We start from the raw sequence: 18,742 nt of genomic DNA, 5'->3' as shown, positions 1-18,742 counted from the left end.
AGCGGCACAAAATCGAAACGGAAAAGGGAAGTAAAACGGGGGCGCCTGAAACGAACACAAAATGATAGAATCGGTGTAGACTCGAACCACGTGGGAAGGAGTACCCATACTAATAGCGAAACAAGATAACAGAAAAACAACAAAACGTTTGTGCACTTTACACATTGCGTAGTTCACGCCGTTTTCCCCCCGTTGTGGCTTTTTGTCCGTTGGCTGAGGAAAACCGAACGCTCGGCACGGTGACGAGGATCGGTTGTCCCTTTTTGCATTCGATCAGTTGGTGGGCCATCTCTCGTCTCGCGACGCTCTGAGTAATGGTCCGGAAAAATAAAGGAAAAGCGATGCAAACATACAAACGAGAGCGTAACACCGTCATAACCGTGCATACACCCGTGCGCGAACCAACCGACGAAAGAAGGTGAAAAAAACGCACACATTTTACATTTAACAATCGATTAGATCTATATAGGCAGGGGATTGGAAAAGTGAAGGGGAAAAAAAAGGAAAACCCACAGCCATACGCACTCACACGTGAGCCCTGCACTATTACGGGGGTGTGAAATCGGATAACGAAACAAAAACACAATGCATAGCCTAAACTATAGTGGAAAACAAAACGTCATATAACATAACAAAAAGGAAAGCAAACAAACCCAACTAGAAGCATATAAGCAAGTTAAGCAATGTAACAGGACGACGGTGTACGATAAATAGCGTGTTGTCTTAGGAGCGAATTCGTGTGTACTGGGCGCCTCCATTATAAGCATTTTCAGTTTCCGATATCCTTTTCCTTTCCCGGCACCACTAAATGTTCAGTATTCCTTCCATTTGGGATCGCGATTGGCGACCATGCGATTTGCCAGACGACCATGCGAGAAAGTGGGGTTTGTTTACCCCACCTCATATATCCCCATTCACGATCCCTTCCTACCTCCCGTACATAAACTAGCTTTTTGGATCTATCCTGTGGCAAGAAAGCGGACGTATTAGTCAAACAGTGCAGAAAACGAACAAAAAAGGTGGTAACATTAGACAGAGAGCAGAAGAGCATTTGCACCATTTCGCAATGGGCAGAGTACGTAGGGGAGAGTACACGCGAGGGAAACATACCAGGCACAGACACTCGATACAACCGGACCGGCGGTACCCTCCCATGCGGTGGTTCTGCCATTAGAACGCGTATCCCATCCAGCTCCCTTGAGTTCCCTCTCTTTTTCGAGCATCCTTAGGACTAATTGTAAGCGAGTGGGGAAGAAATTGGCAGAAATTTGTGACGGGAGGCACACGGGATGGCAGAGGTGAATTATCGCCGGAATGGAGGACTAGTGGCGCAGATGGTGATGAGTGAATAGCAAGGGCGAACACAGAACAACCAACATTCAGCAGATGCTAAACACGCGTGCGAGGACGAGAGAATGAGAAAAAAGTGTTACAAAAAAAGTCTGAAACTATATAATAAAGATACAAAAACTAACATTAAAGATGGCGGATTCGGTGTTGGATTGGAATTCACAGACATGCGATTGCATGCCTGCACACTTGCAATGTGCGCTGTTTCGGTTTTATTTCATTGATACACATTTTTTCCTTTGAGATTTTTTGTTGTTGCTTGTATAGATTTCTTTTATTTCCTTTAATGGAACCATCAGTGTCAGTTATGCATCGTCACTAGCGATGTTCTTCGACTTCTTGAACGTCGCTATTCGCTGGCAATTTACATTGTTTCGTTTCACCGTTTTGCTTTCAATCTATAATTTCTTTCTTCTTCTTGCTATAAAATATCACATTACAACTGAATAGCGACATACACGTGGGGAGAGAGGGCGCAAAGAAAGCGGAAATCAAAGAGCGAATAAATCAAGTGCGATAATATATGATATAAACAAGGCGCACTGTTGTGTAGCGCCCAGGATTCCTTCCCGACGTTACTAAAGGGCAACGAAAACCACTGATGCACGCGTCCACGCCGTCTCATATGAAATATACGATCGGGATGCCGAGCTCCAGAGGTGGGATTGAACGTACACTACACACTGCCACCGCCGCTGCTGGACCGCGAGAACAGCGGATCGTCTCGATCGATTGGCGGGGGCGAGGTGAGCACTTCTACGTTTTTCGTCGGTCCCTGTGTTAGATATCCGGCCGTCGTATTGGGGGCACCTGAAAGGACAAGCACAAGCCACAGTTAGATGAATCATGATACGCGCCCTTCTGACTTCATGCACCTACTCACCCATTAGATAACCCCGCACGTCTGTGTCGGTGATGAAGAGATCGTGCTTCTGGTCACGGTACTCGGCCCAAATGGGATGCTGATTGAGGAGATGCGTCACCCGATCCCCGTAGGTCAGGTTGGCGCTCATCGCCTTGAGGGCGGCCACGATTTGGGCCTTCACCATCGCCGGATTGGTTGCCAGCGCTAGGCGCGTGTCCAGCAGGGCGACCAGGTAAGGGATTAATTGACACTCTAGCGATTGGCGTATCAGAGAATCCTGGAAGCGACAGTCATGAAAAGCGAAGAAAAATTACGACTTTGCACCAGTCAGGGTACGGTGTTCTGAACGTACGTGCTGGCATTTGAATAATCGACTCAGCGTTTCACATGCCGTCGCGGTTAGATCCCGGTGGTGTTCCATGCAGGTTTTCAACGAAGGTATACACTCAGTCTGCGAGATAGCGCTAACGCAAATCTGGTGAAAGAAAGAGAAGTAAAAACCCGTTCCCAATCAGTAGGAAGCCCTGGGAGGAAACGATCAGCCCCGCAACGTACCTCCGACAGCGACAGCTGATGCAATACTGTGAGGGCACTCTTTGGCTGAACGGACAATTGGCGGAAAAACTTCGGTATATGACCAAGGACCGGTATCGAGTCGGCCAGGTTTGGCTGCGCATTCAGCAGCAACACCAGCGCTGTCGTGGCCAGATCTAGTACGTCCTTATCGACGGCACTGCGGCTAATGCTGTCCACGATGAAATCCAGCAAATCGGCAAGGAATTGCTTTGGTTTACGCAGAGTCCAGCCGGGATTGGACACGTACAGCCGCAGATAGACCCCGGACACAACCAGCTCGTTCGACAGCAACTCAGGCAATATTTCCGGATCGCGCCATGCCGCCTTGGGATTTCGCTTCTGCTGCGCGTGGAAGCTGTCCGCCATATCACGCACCGCACCGGACACGCACGCTCGTATCTCGTCGTTCCATATCAGCTCTGGGTGCTCGTGGATCGACTCGTACATCTGCACCGCAACGGATGTGGAATCGATCATGGCGTCGAGAAACACGGGTGGCAGATATTTGGCCATCGTGATGCGCACCTTCGGCCCACTCAGCTTATCGGCGTTCATCTTTGCCATCAGCTCGGCGCACTGCTCTCGAATCTGGGGGTTATTGGAGTTACAGAACAGATCCAACAGGTAGATGACCGCGCCTTTTGAGTGCGCCTCCTTGATCATCCTTGGTACATTCAGTAAACCAGACAACGTCTCGAGCACGCGTGGTCGATGCTCGCGAAGATCCGGATCCTTCAGCACGATCAGATAAAGACCGACTATTTCACACGCTGCAATCTCCGTTACGCATTCCTTGTTGCGCGACACCAAACAGACAATCTCCAAAGCGAGTGTTTTGATCGTGCGATTATCTACCCCACACTGGCTAGTCGAAAGCAACCCGAACAGCATCTCGAAATGTCCGATGCATTGCATTTCAACGTTCGCGTTGGATTTAATCACCGCGATAAGGGCCTGCAGGGCCATCAGTATGTGCCGGACTGCGTGCGGATTGTTAGCAAAGTCGTATCGCTGTCCAGATGCACCCTCTAGGCTACCGGCGGATCGTTCAAGCTGACTGCGTTGCTTCGATCGTGCGTACTCGCTGAGAACTGCGCTGATGTCACTCCCGGGAATAGCCGGTGGTTGGTGACCTGCCACACCGGCACCAGCCGGTCGCTTTGGAGGAGGTACCATCGGTTTCCAGGTTTTTGTGGGGACCAATATACCTCCTGTGGGTAGAGCTGCAGCTAAAGGTGCCGGGTTGACGGCACTCTGATTAGTTGTAGTTCCGTGGAGGTGACTGTAGCCTTGCTTGAGAAACTCCAGCAAGTCGATTACAAAGCTCTTCGGGTTGGTTATAGTGAATGTTGGCATCTCGTTGTAAACGCGAATGAAGATTCCACCAATTTTAAGCTCGTCCCTAAAAAAATACCGCAGCACGGTTAACTCCTGGCACAATAGCGAAAATCACAAGCATGCATACTAACCGGTGAGCGTCGTATGAGAAACCTTGTACCAGCTCGTCAATTTGCGACACGTCCTCGTACTGCTCTCTCGTGGCCGCCATACGTTGTTGCTCTAGAAAATCGGTCAGCTGGGCTCGCGTCCCATTATCCCAAATCAGATACGGGTTGCGAGTATTCGAGTTCAACATCTTCAACACGTTCTGCTCACTGTCGGCTACCATCTTCGTGGCAACGTACGGCGTTAGTAATCGATCAAGAATGTGCTTCACCACGGCGTTGGCAGGTGGGTGTACATTGCTGATTTTGTACTTTTTATTCTGCAACCCCTTCTCACAGTCCAAAGGCGGTTCGCCGATTTCCTGACTTGACGACGATGGCTCGGTGCCCTTGCGTTCTTGCAGCACCTTATCGATGTTGGCAACCGATTGGATCAAGCTCGAATTGTTCTGGATTAAATTGGATGCATTTTGCGAATACGTCTGGTTGCCGGTACGGGCCACCGTCTGCGGTGACTCGCTACGCACGGTTGGCGGGCTTGCGGTAGCGTTGCTTTTTCCGACAACTGCAGTTGCCTTCAATACCGCAGTTTTCGGATCGTCTAAGAGCGTCATACTGTAGCCTGCTAGGGCCACACACGCCAAGAGTGAAAGTTTGGCAAGATTGTTCGCTACCTGTTGGGTGTTCGATTTTTCCTCCGATGAGACGCCACTCTCATCGAGCGTGAAATCGTAGTCGAAAAGGAACAACATCAGCGACCACAACACACCATTCCGCACGAGATTGCACTGCAGGCCGAGATTGTTTGCCGCCAGGCTCGTAACCAGGCCGACCGATAGCGTGTGCTTGAAGTACACCACTCGACACACGTCCATTATCAGCTGCGGTAGTTCCAGGATCTTTTTACGGCAGCTATCGAAGCAGCACGCGACGTCGAAACACCGGGTAATGTTCGAGATCACCTCATAGTGTAACGAACCACGCTTCGAATCGACGCCCATGATCGATACGCAACGCGAGTATGCATCCAGCAGTGCCTCGATACCTTCCTCTCGGCGAAGTTCCTCCGCGTTTAACGCCGAACAGTGCACTGTATGGTAGCACAGCTCGGAAGCCGCACTGAGCAGTGGCACAGTTTTGGAGAACAACTGGTCGTCTTTCGTTTCCAACCGAATCGTCTTTATAAGCTGTGGGTAGCCGGCGTACTTGTATGGACGCAGTTCTTCCGAGTAGCGCTCGAAGAGGATCGATTGGGTGCGCAAAATCAACACAATGTTGCTCGGATTTGGACCGTCTGTATTGAGAGCGTTTCGGGAGCACAAAAACTCATACGCCCGGTTGACGCGCTCGAATATTTCCTACAATAAATTCAATCCAAATACGCACTATGTTAGTGACATGAACAAAAAGTATGGTAGCGGTAAATATTACCCTGCCGTTGGGATTTTTATCCGGATGATACATTTGAGCCAGTCGGTAGTAAGCCTTTCTGATGGCAGATTCTTCCGGCTGTGGATTTTTGCTAACATCGAAATCCAGATCGAGATACGCCTGAGTAACCGTCATTTCTGATGGTTTTTTTTCCACCTCTTTTCGCCACGCATCCAACGTATGCTTTAATAATTGTACCTACAAATACAACGCCTCAAACGTTGATAAAAATCAATTCACTCTATTTCGAATGAAGCAAATATCTTACCGGATCTGGTATAGGCCAGTTGGGAAACTTTGTTGTGTCGCACAAATGCCGCAGGTAGAAAATGTGACAGAACAGCTCATTCTCCAGCTGTGGATAGCTGATCACCGGAATTGCCAGATACGGGTACCGTGCCATTGTATGCCCCTTCAACTTCGGCGTGAAGTCTGCGATGTGGGCGGAGATCTTTTCAATCAACATACGCCGCATTTCCGAGCTCCAGATCACTTCTGGCGTGTCAAACTCGCCCAGGAACGTTTCAGCAAACTTTTCCGCACTGTGGTTCTCCAGGAAGCATATCATCGCCTCCGGCAGCAGCTGCCCGAGAATGCTCCGATGCATGATACTCGACTGCGAGTTACCGTCCTCGCTGCGGAACGCTTGTTTCATGTGCGTCATCTTGAGGAAACGAGCGATAGGCAATATATTGCTGCCGGTATACATCAGCATGAAGTAGAACACTCCCGTGAGGTAAACCTTCGACATCTCCGGATTGTCCTCCATTATTTGGCAGAGCAGCGTTGCGACGCGTTCGAGCAAGCCGGGATCGTGCGTCAGACACACCTGCACTATGTGCGGAAGGCAGATGAATTCAGACAGCTTGCGCGATAAACGTGGCCCGGGAATGAGCACCGCCTCGCCATCGCGTGCCCGGCTCGGGAAAAAACTGGTGCATTTGTTGAGAATATCCAGTACGTGTTGCGCTAGCTCGGTTTCATTGAACAGTGGCGTACCCTTGGCCATGAGACACCACTTAAGCTGAGGTATTTGTTGTAATGAGCGCCATCCATCCATGCCAACTGCCCAACAGCGTGTTCGGGGCGTTAGGACACCCTTGGACCATAACTCTTTCAACTCGGAGAATGTCACTGGACCACACCGTTCTGGTTTTTCGTTCTCACGCTCCATGTTGTAGTACCAGTCTTTCTCTTCGTGCATCTTCATGTTCGGACCGGCCTCAATGACGTTCGTTTTCGTGTTTAACGTTGCGCGTCCTTTGTGCAGGTGGGCCAGCGTTATCAAATCCACCAGATAGTTAACGTGATCGGTTAGCGGGCGACAGTTGGATTTGTGCAATACGAGATTTTTTATCAGTATTATCAAAGCGTCTCGAAGCGCTGGAGAAAGACACTAAAAGACGCAGAAAGATTGATAAATTTAATAAAGGTAATGCGTTTTAGACAACTTGTGTCCTTACCCTATCTAACATTTGCAGTATGTATGGCATGTCACTGAAATAGCCAATCTCCTCGTAGTACCGTTTGTACACCTTCGCCAAGGCTTGCAACGAAGTCACCGTTAATTGATCATCGTTTAATCGATTTCGACACAACACTCTCCGATACAGTGCATTGAACAGCTCGATACTGAAACGAACATCACAAAGTAAAGTAGATACAAAAAAAACGAGAAACGAAGAATCTACTGCTTACGGGTTCTTCACGAGGTTTTGCGGCCAATCGTCTCGCTCCAACAGCAATCGAATGTAGTAATCGCCGATCTTGATTTCATCCGCCAGACATTGATATTGCACCTCAAATTCCTCATAGTTCCATGCAACCAACATACTACCTGCGAGGTCCTTGTCAGCCGTAAACTGACGGAGCTCGTTCTCGAGCGCCGATCGAAGCTCTTCCCGGGTTTTGTGATTCCAGATCAAGTTTGGCATGGCGTGGTTCTTACCGAACTGGTAGAAAAACAGTGGCAAATTGACCACCTGTTCGCCAACCTTCTTTTTCTGACGTCGGTTACGTAAGACGATTGGGCGATTCTTTTGCGTTTGCTGAAGTTTTTCCTGTCGCACATCGAGCAGATTCATGCCCCAATGCTTAATACCCTCCAGATGCTTCTCTATCAAATAATTGAGCCGTTGCTTGCTGTTATTGCCGGAATGTTGCACCGCCAGCTTCAGGTTGTCTCGAAAGTTAAGCTTGTCTTCCTCGATGTCTTCTTTTGGTACCGCTTCCTCACTTTCCAGAAAGGAAAGTAATCCAGCCGGCTGTAACGTAGAATTTGAAATATAAATTTCGTATGGTGTCCGTGTCCGAAGCATTGATTCAAAAACGTACAAAAACTCGTTTTAAAAGATTCATCGCATCATCGCTGTCCGCTATCCACAGACCCACCAAATGCCTCGACAATTGCCGATGAGTAATCATGGTGGAATCGTTCGTCGGTGTATAGAGCGCCACAAGCAGATGCCGGCACAAGGCAGCCTCGTCCAAGGCTAGCGTTTGCATTTGGCTAGAAATGGCAGCATCGCCTTCTTCGATTAGCGCTCGCATAACCAATCCACTACCTTTCACGATGGCTAGCGAAGGATGCTGGAACAGTTTGTATAGCGTTCTGCCTCTCGATGCCACCATCTCTAATAGTAAATCGAACTGCTTTCCATCGGTCGTTTCGCTGTACGGGACGCACAGGGCGAAGGTTAAGAAATCCAGCATTGCCGAAAGCACGAGTGCCCCGCTGCCAAGGTTCACGTGCTTGCTCCACATATCCAGCAATTGCTCAAGGAACGCTTTCGTGTGCAGGAGTGACGATTTGTTTAGCTGTTCTTGCTTCAAATCGTAATCGGAGTGCATGAGTGAGTTAATCATATCAATGGCGGCGTACGTTACTGCCAGATCGTTGCGTTTCAAGGCGTGCACTACCTTCAGCCCGATCGCTTCTCGAAAGCCCGGGAGATTTGTGAATGCGGCATAGCCCACTTTGCTCGCCAGCAGGCGTCGGAGCACGTGGAATGAAGCTTCCTGTTCGACATTTGTCAGTTGCGCATTGTCCTCCTTGTTGCCGATTAACGACTGCAACGCACCCGTTATCAATCGTTCCTTGCTTTCGGCAAACAGACTCTAAAAAGATAAATCAAATCGAGTGTGAGCATAGGTATTCATCAAAATTGTTTACACTGCTACTTACATCCTGAGTTACACTATAGTTCAAGCCACTGTAGGGAATGTTCGCATTGAATCGTTCCATCACATCGATACGCTTCACCGGATACTGATAGTTGGATATGATATAGCGCAACAGATTCGCTTCCGTTTCTTCGTCCACACTGACTGTCAGCGGACCGACACGTTTGCCACGTGGCGTGTTAGAGATGCGCACGTGTACATCCTGATTTCCGCACGATCGGACAGCATCGAGTAGCGTCGCTAGTAGCGAGTCCCGATCATTCGTAATGTACGACCGAATGAGACCGTTTTTATATTCGACCGAAAACTTTTGAATGTTGTCTGCATGTCGCACGAGCGCGTAGATGTTATCCAACGGTCGCAGCGTACATATGCTGTAAGTTTGCGGATCCCGCTCCAGGACAGTCGTATCGGTGAGGCACAGGATGCGGCGCATCGATTCCGAATGCCGGGGTGTGATCTTTTGTACGATAAACTCCGACATCGACGTTTGATGTTGGTCGCCACTGTACGCACCGAAGCGCTGCTGCTCAAACTGTTCTAGTGAGATCTGCTTTTTCAGCACTTTAATGTCGATCCCAAGGTACTGCTGGGCGTTTTGCACGATCATTTGTACGATGTCGTGATTGTTTTCGACGCGAAACAAATGTAAACGGCTGTGGCCACCGTAGGCGAGTACAATACCATTTGGGTAGTCCTGGATGCCGATGATGCCATCGATGTCCTTATAGTTGTAACTCGCAAGTACCGTGCTGGTGGTCGGATCGAGCTGATCTAGAGAGCTCGGTGTCACCTCCAGCACGGTTGGAAGAGTGGTGCCTGACCAGTGATGCTTGTAAGCATTGAATTTCTACAAAGAAAAGAAACAGCGAATATCGATAAAATGTTGAGCTTTTAGAAACTTTCACTAAAACACACCAAAAAATAGACACATAAAATGTAATAAACAAACTATTTACACGACTTTTTCCACACATAATCCTGATTGAAATAGGCAACATGACTTCATCCCCCAGATAATTGCTATACCAACGAAACACCTAAATATCTATTTCAATTTACACCACCATTTCCGAATCAATTATCCTCAAACTACTGGCCTAGAATAAATACGCGGCGAAAAACGGGTTAGACACTCACTTTTAGCACCGTACAGCACGGCAAACAGGGCAGGGCCGGTGGTGGTAGCGGAAGAAATGATGCCACTATGGTCTTTAACCACCACGTCCACTCAACCCCTTTCGCGCCGGCTTCTTCCCGGGCGGTGGAAGTGGAATGCAATGAAGCTGATGGGAAAGATGACGAATAGAACGACTCGACAGGACTTTCTACTTCATCCTGCAAACAACAGAAACGGCAAACATGAACAAAGTGCAGCGAGCGCAACTAGCTGGGGCAGCCGGAAGAAAGAGTAACAATATGGAGATTGATTTTGGTAATTTCTAATGGTCTATAATCGAGACTCGGATAGGGCTCAGAGCAGGGCGCAAAGTTAGAGAATCGTGGTTTTTTCATATTCGTTTATGCAGGGATGACATATCTTAACTCAATGATTAATTAAACATAGAGGACGAAGTTAAACGAAAACATGATTCGTTCTGCATTGCATATTCCACATTGATGGGGTTGCTGTTGCCGTGCTGGTACAAAAGAGATGATCTGACCCATTGGTTAGTTGCCGGTGAGTAAGTTCGAATTTTTAGTCAACGACACGTGACAATCGAATGTTCAATAGGGAGTGTGTGTGCATATATTTCCAAGATATATATTTTACAAAATAAATAGTTAAAGTAAAGAGATACCAATAAAAAGTGAAGATATTCAAGTGAAACAAACATTAGCAGTTGTAAATAGTTTATCTCCCTAACACTTAAGGGAACTTTTGTAGTGAGCATATTAAAATTTCCTCCCTAGTTTTATTGCAAAAAATGAATACGATATTCTTAAATGCATGACAATTTTGCGATATATAAAATGAATGATTGCTTACAAGTGAAACGCATACAAGACGAACACAATTATATAAACAAACCAAAACATGAAACAAATGCTAATTAACGCTGTTCGCAACGGAAAACAAACTTCCACCGAATTATAAATAACCAGTTAGTAAGGTTGCCCTTATATTTATTTTAATGAATATGCTTACCGTAGTTTGTTTCGGTTTCTCTGCAAATTCTTTGTGATATTTAAGCAGCGAAGTGAGTATTTCGTTGCGATTCTCCGACGACAGCTTGATTGTGTCGATTTTCTTGTCCTTTCGCAGGTTCAACACAAATTCGTACGCCGTCTAAAACGGAAATATTGATTTTGTTTGTAAAATACTGCTAATTATACAGTGGCGGTATAAGCTTACATTTCCTGATCTGTTCGGTAGCGCGCTGATCACCTCACCGTACGGCCATCGGTTGGTGACGTCGAATTTGTCCGGATTGTACGTCGACACGCCAGTTGATCCGACGGATAGGATACGCTTGTATTTGCCCTTCCAGGAATGCTTCGTCACGAGGAAGCATTCCAAATCGACCCCGTTGTCGCCTATGCTACCCATGGCTGTAGATCCGTTGTTACAGTGTCAACAACGGATGAACGGATTTTTAAGACCGTTTGTCGTCGTACTTCCGCTGATAAGCCAAACCGCATAAGCGAGCGGTTGATGTGATTGATACCGGAATGAGGCGAGAGAGACAAAGTCAGCTCACCAATGGTGACACTCCGATGACCTTCCGGGGCGCGTAGGCAACATGCGGGAAATATTTCCACGAGCTTTATTATCTATTTTCTGTTTTCCACCCGATGAACGCCTTTGCTTGGCTGACGTATTTTCCTTGTTTTGTTTTTTCGTTGCACCACAATGGATTTTGGTTGCGATGCGTCTACACCTACAAATATCACTGCCTGCAAGAAGCAGTAGTTTGGGCACGGCACGGCTTTTACTTTTCGGTGGTAATTGGATACGATTATTACGACCGCGCAACAGGGACAGTGTGTTGGACGCACTTATTTTCATTTGTGAGTCTACGCCATTTCGTGACTTTCTAGCCACCAAGCCTAGGACAGTCGTATCGGTCGCTTCATTTTACCCCAGCCTACTCTATGACGAAAACTACGAACATTAGAATGTCACAAGTTTCCGCTACTACTGTAAGGAGACAAAGTGGCAAGATAGCCTATTCAACTTATGCTCGACACACAATTCTTAAGTAAAGTGGCACATTCTACAGCGAAACATTTCTTGAATACGGTAAGAATCGGTAATTTATTAGAATTAAAATAGGTGTGTTTTACTATCGGCCATATGAAAGAAGCTCATCTCTACGATAGATCTAAGAACGCCCATCGACTAGAACATAACAACAAATTAACACTTGCTGCTACTTCTTGTGATTGGAGCATGGCATCACTATGCCTGCCAGTCGTTCCTATCGGGGGAACAAGCTTCTCTTTAGAAGAACGGAGAAGCCTTATCGGTTGCTATAAACAATTAAGAAACCAATCTCCCCGCCCATGCACATGATTCCACCAACATGCAACGCACTCATATACTCTATCCTGCGAGCAACAACTTTCCTGCAGTAGACGGGTGTTGGTGAATATAGTGACTCAACAATGTGAAGAAGAGTACTAGAAAAAAACTACTTGATTCTATCAACAAAAGTCTGATACGATGGATATGGACATCGGAAAAGGGGAGTATACAGCGCTTTATGATAAACGAAGAACAGCGGTATTCAGTTTTATCGGTTCACTTTTCACTGTTTTTCTTCCGACCGCTTGCCGTATATCTTCTCGCGAAACCATACACGCAGATGATATTCAAAGATGGACAACGATTAATCGCGATCGTAGCTACTCTAAACAAGGGTTTTCCAAACAATTTTCTTCTTCGCAGACGCGTTACACATTTGGCTCAACTGTGGTGTACTATTTACCTCTTATTATCAAATAGTTTATTGCTAATTTATAGAAAAATATCCGCCGTACACAGAGCTCGAACCAGGCGGGATGAAATTTATTTTTTATTGCAATTGACGATTATGACAGTTCCGCTCACACGATTTGACGGCAATTTTTGACTGAAAAAAGATAACAGACAATAAATTCGCTTCGCCTAATTTCGCCCAAACTGCTCGTCGTTTCAAAATTACCATTACTTAAAGAACTTTGTACAGAATTATGTTGCTTATTATAAATTTGAATAAAACTGTTGCACTTGCAATACTGGTTGCTACAGTCCAAAAAAACTCGAATCCTCGGGACGGATCCTATCAAACTCTCATGAATTCTCGTCTTTTCATGAGTGAAATCATCATCATTATACACATTCGTATTAAGCTAAGCCAATAATTAAAGAACAAAGGTCATAATTTAAATTCCACATAAAATGTAATAACATTTAAATATTTGCAATAATACCAGCTACATTTTTTTTTTGAATCCGGCGATTTAGACCCACATCTGACATTTGACATGCTCAAATAAGAGCGGGTGGGTGTGAGAGAAGAATTGTTTTGTTGATGCTAATGTTGGCAGGGACTTGTAAATGTTTTTATGAAAATTTTAGGTGCAAGGTGGCTGTACTGTTGCAGTGGACAAGTGAGAGCAAACCGTAATTAAACATCAAACAAGGTTGGTATTCCACTGTTCAACTTGTGTCAGTGTTACTGAGAATGGTTACGTTTTTGCATCATTGTTTACTCATTTCAGCTATCATACAGCAAATCGCGATTGTTTTCAACATCAGTAATTTGGAGCAAATCGTTGAATGCAACGTGCGCTACGAGTACTTTGTTTTACAGGGCAAATTGTATACCTTCGACTATCTCTATGAGCAAAACAATCGTTTCTCTGTCATAAACAGTGCTTTCTACTCTACATAAGATAGAACGAAGGTAAAGTCGTTCTCTAATTTGTGCAAAATAGTGTTTATTATCAGAGAAACATATCGCCTTGAGGGCATCGGCACCATTCCAGTATGCAGAAGTACGAAAAGTTGGAAAAAATAGGTGAAGGTACCTATGGGACGGTGTTCAAGGGAAAGAACCGTGACACTTTAGAAATCGTCGCGTTAAAACGCGTCCGGCTGGACGAGGACGACGAAGGTGTGCCGAGTTCGGCGTTGCGAGAAATATGCCTTCTGAAGGAGCTGAAACACAAAAACATTGTCCGCTTGTACGACGTGTTGCATTCGGACAAAAAGTTAACGCTCGTTTTTGAGCACTGTGACCAGGATCTTAAGAAGTATTTTGACAGTCTGAATGGCGAGATCGACCCAGACGTGGTGAAAAGCTTTATGTACCAACTGCTACGCGGCCTAGCCTTCTGCCACAGCCACAACGTGCTGCACCGGGACCTTAAGCCACAGAATCTGCTAATCAACAAGAACGGCGAGCTGAAGCTAGCTGATTTCGGGCTAGCACGTGCTTTCGGCATCCCAGTGAAATGCTATTCGGCCGAGGTAGTCACATTGTGGTATCGTCCTCCGGACGTTCTCTTCGGTGCCAAACTGTACACAACCAGCATCGACATGTGGTCAGCCGGGTGCATTTTCGCGGAGCTGGCCAACGCCGGGCGACCTCTTTTCCCCGGTTCGGACGTTGATGATCAGCTGAAACGGATATTCAAACTCCTCGGTACTCCGGAGGAAGAAAACTGGCCCGGCCTCACACAACTGTCGGATTACAAACCTTTCCCATGTAGGTATTTTTGTACTAGCGCTTAATGTCAATGGGACTCATTTGAATACCTCTTTTCAACAGTGTATCCTCCCACAACATCCTGGAGTCAGGTGGTACCGCGGCTTAACTCGAAAGGTCGGGATTTGTTACAAAAACTCCTAGTCTGCCGTCCATTGTTGAGACTCAGCGCTGAACAGGCAATGTCGCATCCATACTTTACCGAGAACTGAAAGCGGTTCTAGCAGTTACGAGCGTTGCTGACGACCAAAGTATCTCCAGGAACGCCATCAGCAACCACACAACCGACCATCGCTGCACCGGACCAGGAAGTGTTGATATGCGAAGACGTAGATAGACAGGATGAATCAGATATTACTGGACCAGAGGTGAGAAGCGGAACGTCGGATGTTCCATCTTTAGTCCCACTAGAAACAATCGACGAATAGATCGTACATTGTGCGTTCTGGTGTTGTTTCTGGGAGGCGAACAAACGTCGTGTGTATAGCTAAGGGTACAGAGTTGATTCGTTTCTACCACCAACCGAGCCAACCGTCTTGGACGCTCCGTTCAGTGGTTTCTCCATTTTATGTGATTTGAAGCATTAGAATTATGATAAGGAACAAAAAAACACAATTGCATTGATCACATCACGAAGCATTAGTAATAGATGTGGTCTTCGGACATGAATAGGAGCAATCGTATATTTGGTTTAGAATTTTACTCAAAAGATTCTAAGTTCAACCTATTCGTGTAGGACAGTGTATGAAGCAAGAAATCCATAGTTATTATTATCTCGTTACAATATACAAGAATACTTCTCGATATGGTAGACTATAGGGTGTTTCAATTGGGAGTTCCTGTTCCATTGTTGAAGGCACCGAAGGAAAGGATAGATGAACAAGCGGAACTGTTTAATTTTTACAAGGCCTAATAAGGCGAAATCTACTTAGTAGCAATGCAACCCCAGTGCATTTTGGACCTTCGGAACTATGCTACGAGTCGAGTGCAAGAAAATTGTTAATGGAACACCCTATAGCCGAGTGCTAGGTATTCTATATCGTTCTTTTTTAATTCCACTCAATTTTACCCACGATTGATTGTGTTTTTCCTGTGTTTCAGTTATGTGAAACGTGCAGAAAAGGAAAAGTACTTTTGCTCAGAAATGCTGAAAGTTGACATAACCAGTACAGCAATCCAAAGTCATTTGTATGTAATCTATAATAAAATATATTAGTGTCAGTAGTGGATAAAATGAAAAGGCTTGGATGTTCTTCTGGGCGATGAGAAAAAACAATACAATATGTTGCGGATTTTTTTCTTATGACTTTAGTGGCTAAAACGCATTTATTTCTCCGATTTTTACATCACACATAAAATTACATACACATTAAGTTAAATATATGTTTGGTTTACTTTTGTATGTTTTTTTAACCATTCCTCATTTCTTGCCGGTCTGCTCGTGCTCGTGTGTAACTTGCACGCGTCACCAGCCTATACTATAATGTGATGTACGTTGTATGCCACCAGAGAAAGAGTTCGTGATGGGGTTCGAAGGGGTGCCGCAAACTAGCATATTTGTTCTTTTTTTGGTTTCGGTGTCTGTATTTACTAGTACTCCAAGCTAAGTCAACCCAACGATGTTGTGTCCTCCTGTTTAAATCCTCGTCCGCGATGATAAGCCCTCCCGGTGGTTCTTTATACCAAAGGATGTCGATATTATAGCCATTCTTCGCTAGCAGATGGTGTCTCTCTACTACAAGTTTGTTGCATCTATCCCTTCACTTTCTCCCAATGTAATGCTTTTCGCCTTGTTTTATTACCATTTTTTAATTCTTTTCCGTCTTGTATGTTAGCTGGTTGGTATTTCGTTTACGTCGATCTTTTGCGTTACGCACGTTTCTATTTTCCGTTTTGCCCTTTGTTCATTTTACAGTTTCTAATAGTTTTGTTATTCATATATATTTTTTTGGTTTTTCATTTTCCTTATTATGTGTTTTCTGCTATATAGCTACAATCGAGTTTTACTGTCCTTGTTCTTTTTTTTCGTTTTCTGACTCTAGTATTATGTTTGTAAATGGGTGTGTATGCATTTGTTTGATGTTGGAACCGGGTTTTATCATTTTTAGTCCTCAATTTCGCTTCCCTCAATACTTCCCGAGATTTGCGTTTTGCTTTCTTCCATTCGACTTGACCATTGATTATTTTTTGGCCAGTATTCGAATCAAAGATTTGCCACTTTGTATGAGTCGGTTGGTGTGCAGAGAAGCGAATGATGCAATTTTTTGCGCGATATAAGCAAAATGATGAAAGCGCGACGAATCCTTTCTGGTCATCGTCTCTCAGAGTCGATATCCAGAAAAGAAGAACGCCGGTTGTGTTGGTATGTAGAGTTTGCTATTGGAAGTGACCAAGCCCGTTTACGATACCGATTACGAGTTTGTAACTTCGAATGATTCTATTAATTATATACCAAATATTTTGAACGATGCCGCGCCATGCGAGAACTGCTTAATCTGTTTGTCTCTACTGATTTACTTCCGGAATCGAATTGTTCAAGTTCGCTGATACTCCATTCCACCTAAACCATTACCCATCATTCAATTAGCTTCGATTTTGTGTGATGGAAACGTTATACCTAAGAGCGATCGAGATGCATACGTCGGTTCACATGTTTTGATTTCTTATTGATTTTCTTCATGAGAAATGTGTATACACTATTGATGCTTTGCTGTTTGGCTTCAAGCATCTGTTTTTTGCTTTCTCCCCTATTTTTGTTTTCTTCTCTCGTAACGATCTAATCTAGTTTGTTTAGGTTTATCTTTTGTTTTTTTGTTGCATTTGTTTTTTAGGTTTTGGTAGTTTTTTGTTACTTTCTTATTAACTTTTATTCTTTCCAATTTCTTCCTAAGGTAGTTGCTGTTCCTTCTGCAGTTTGCTTGCTTCCATCATGTGTCCGACTTTGTTTCACCTTCTATTTTTATTCGTCGAATATTATAGTATTTGTTTATATTATTTCTTGTGTGAATGCTTTCTCCTTCTGGTTATTCCATCTCAAAAAAGATACTTATTCTTGTATTCAAAAGCGGATATAAGTTTACTTCTCTGTAGTTTTTCCCTCTCTCGAGCTGCCCATTACTCTGCTACACCATCTAATGCCAGTGTTTATTCTGCATGCATTCCGCTTGTTTATGTCTACTTTTTTACTTCCAATGATAGTTGCTCTGTAGTTCCAACTAAAGCTTGACGCAGATTTTATTTTATAACTTTGAAACGATGTCACATTGGTACGCACATTTGTTTCTTCCTTATTTTCATGTCATCTGTGCACCTGTACCAGAGGAGCGATTCAAATGCTTTAAAGTTATCTTTTAGATAGATTTCAGCAACCTTTCCAGCAGAATGCCAATAAGAGGTAGCGGGAAAATCGATCAATGTATCGATGTACTATCGAGAGCTTTTTTTGCAAAATAACATTTCACTCGTTGCAGGAGAGCGAAAATTCAAAATTTTGCTTCTAATCCAATAGTGCAGTTCAATATACACTCTCGAGTATTGTTTGCACTATTTTAAAGATAGCAGAAGAGAGAAACTGTAACACACTGGAGCCTTTTCCGAAAATGGGGAATGAGCATCTTTTCATTTTCACACCTAACTTGGGTGCTCTTGCTCTAGTTCGTTCGTTCTTCAAGTATCTCTAAATACATAATATTATGTTTACATAACCGTTATGAGAACATTCGCTTCTTTTGGGTAAGTTTTGTGTACTTGTAGTGTGATGTGCGTGTGTTTATGCCTTCTTTCGTGTGTATGTGCCCATTTTATCGAGTGTTGCGTTTGGTTTTTCTTTGTAGCATGTTTTTATAGGAGTAGAAAAAATATTAAAAATGATTTATATCAAAAATAGAAGTAGAATGTTTCATTTTTGTTCATACTTAGATACTGCTCTTCTACTTCTCTGCGGTACGTCCCAGTTATAAGGTTCTCTTCAAACCCCAAGATCGTGCTTACCCGAATGGCATTGCATCGCGTTTTGTAGATGAAGTATTACTTTTTAGTATTTTTTATTGTTTGGTCATGCGCGTCTTCAGCTCACGTGGCAACAAGCGATTGAGAGTTGGTGCACTTTTGATCGATTTTTTCTTTTTCTTCCAATTTATCGCTTTCCATGGACTAGAACATGCCGTACGTAACTCAAGTACGACGGTGATGATACA

General features: G+C 44.7%; 2 protein-coding genes across 2 annotated transcripts; one reads left to right on the top strand and one right to left on the bottom strand.

Annotated features, from left to right (window-relative positions):
- Nucleotides 1–1,612: 1,612 nt before the first annotated feature.
- LOC128723095 (dnaJ homolog subfamily C member 13) lies at nt 1,613–11,507 on the bottom strand. The gene is made up of 14 exons (XM_053816806.1): nt 11,207–11,507; nt 11,000–11,140; nt 9,991–10,188; nt 8,852–9,700; nt 8,002–8,784; nt 7,366–7,931; nt 7,131–7,299; nt 5,936–7,063; nt 5,668–5,865; nt 4,261–5,594; nt 2,771–4,193; nt 2,568–2,690; nt 2,234–2,492; nt 1,613–2,160 (listed from the first exon to the last, which is right to left on the bottom strand). Exons 1-14 carry the CDS (start codon nt 11,399–11,401, stop codon nt 2,027–2,029), a joined length of 7,500 nt encoding a protein of 2,499 aa, XP_053672781.1. The 5' UTR covers nt 11,402–11,507; the 3' UTR covers nt 1,613–2,026.
- Nucleotides 11,508–13,825: 2,318 nt separating this feature from the next.
- On the top strand, nt 13,826–14,758 carry LOC128722615 (cyclin-dependent kinase 5 homolog). Its single transcript, XM_053816288.1, has 2 exons — nt 13,826–14,546; nt 14,610–14,758. The coding sequence occupies exons 1-2, from the start codon at nt 13,826–13,828 to the stop codon at nt 14,756–14,758; spliced, it is 870 nt and encodes a 289-aa protein (XP_053672263.1).
- Nucleotides 14,759–18,742: the final 3,984 nt, after the last annotated feature.

Source organism: Anopheles nili, chromosome 3, assembly GCF_943737925.1.
Source record: "Anopheles nili chromosome 3, idAnoNiliSN_F5_01, whole genome shotgun sequence".
In the NCBI taxonomy this organism is placed as follows: domain Eukaryota; kingdom Metazoa; phylum Arthropoda; class Insecta; order Diptera; family Culicidae; genus Anopheles; species Anopheles nili.
The sequence above is the reverse complement of the archived record's forward strand: the minus strand, read 5'-3'. Positions and strand labels throughout refer to the sequence as shown.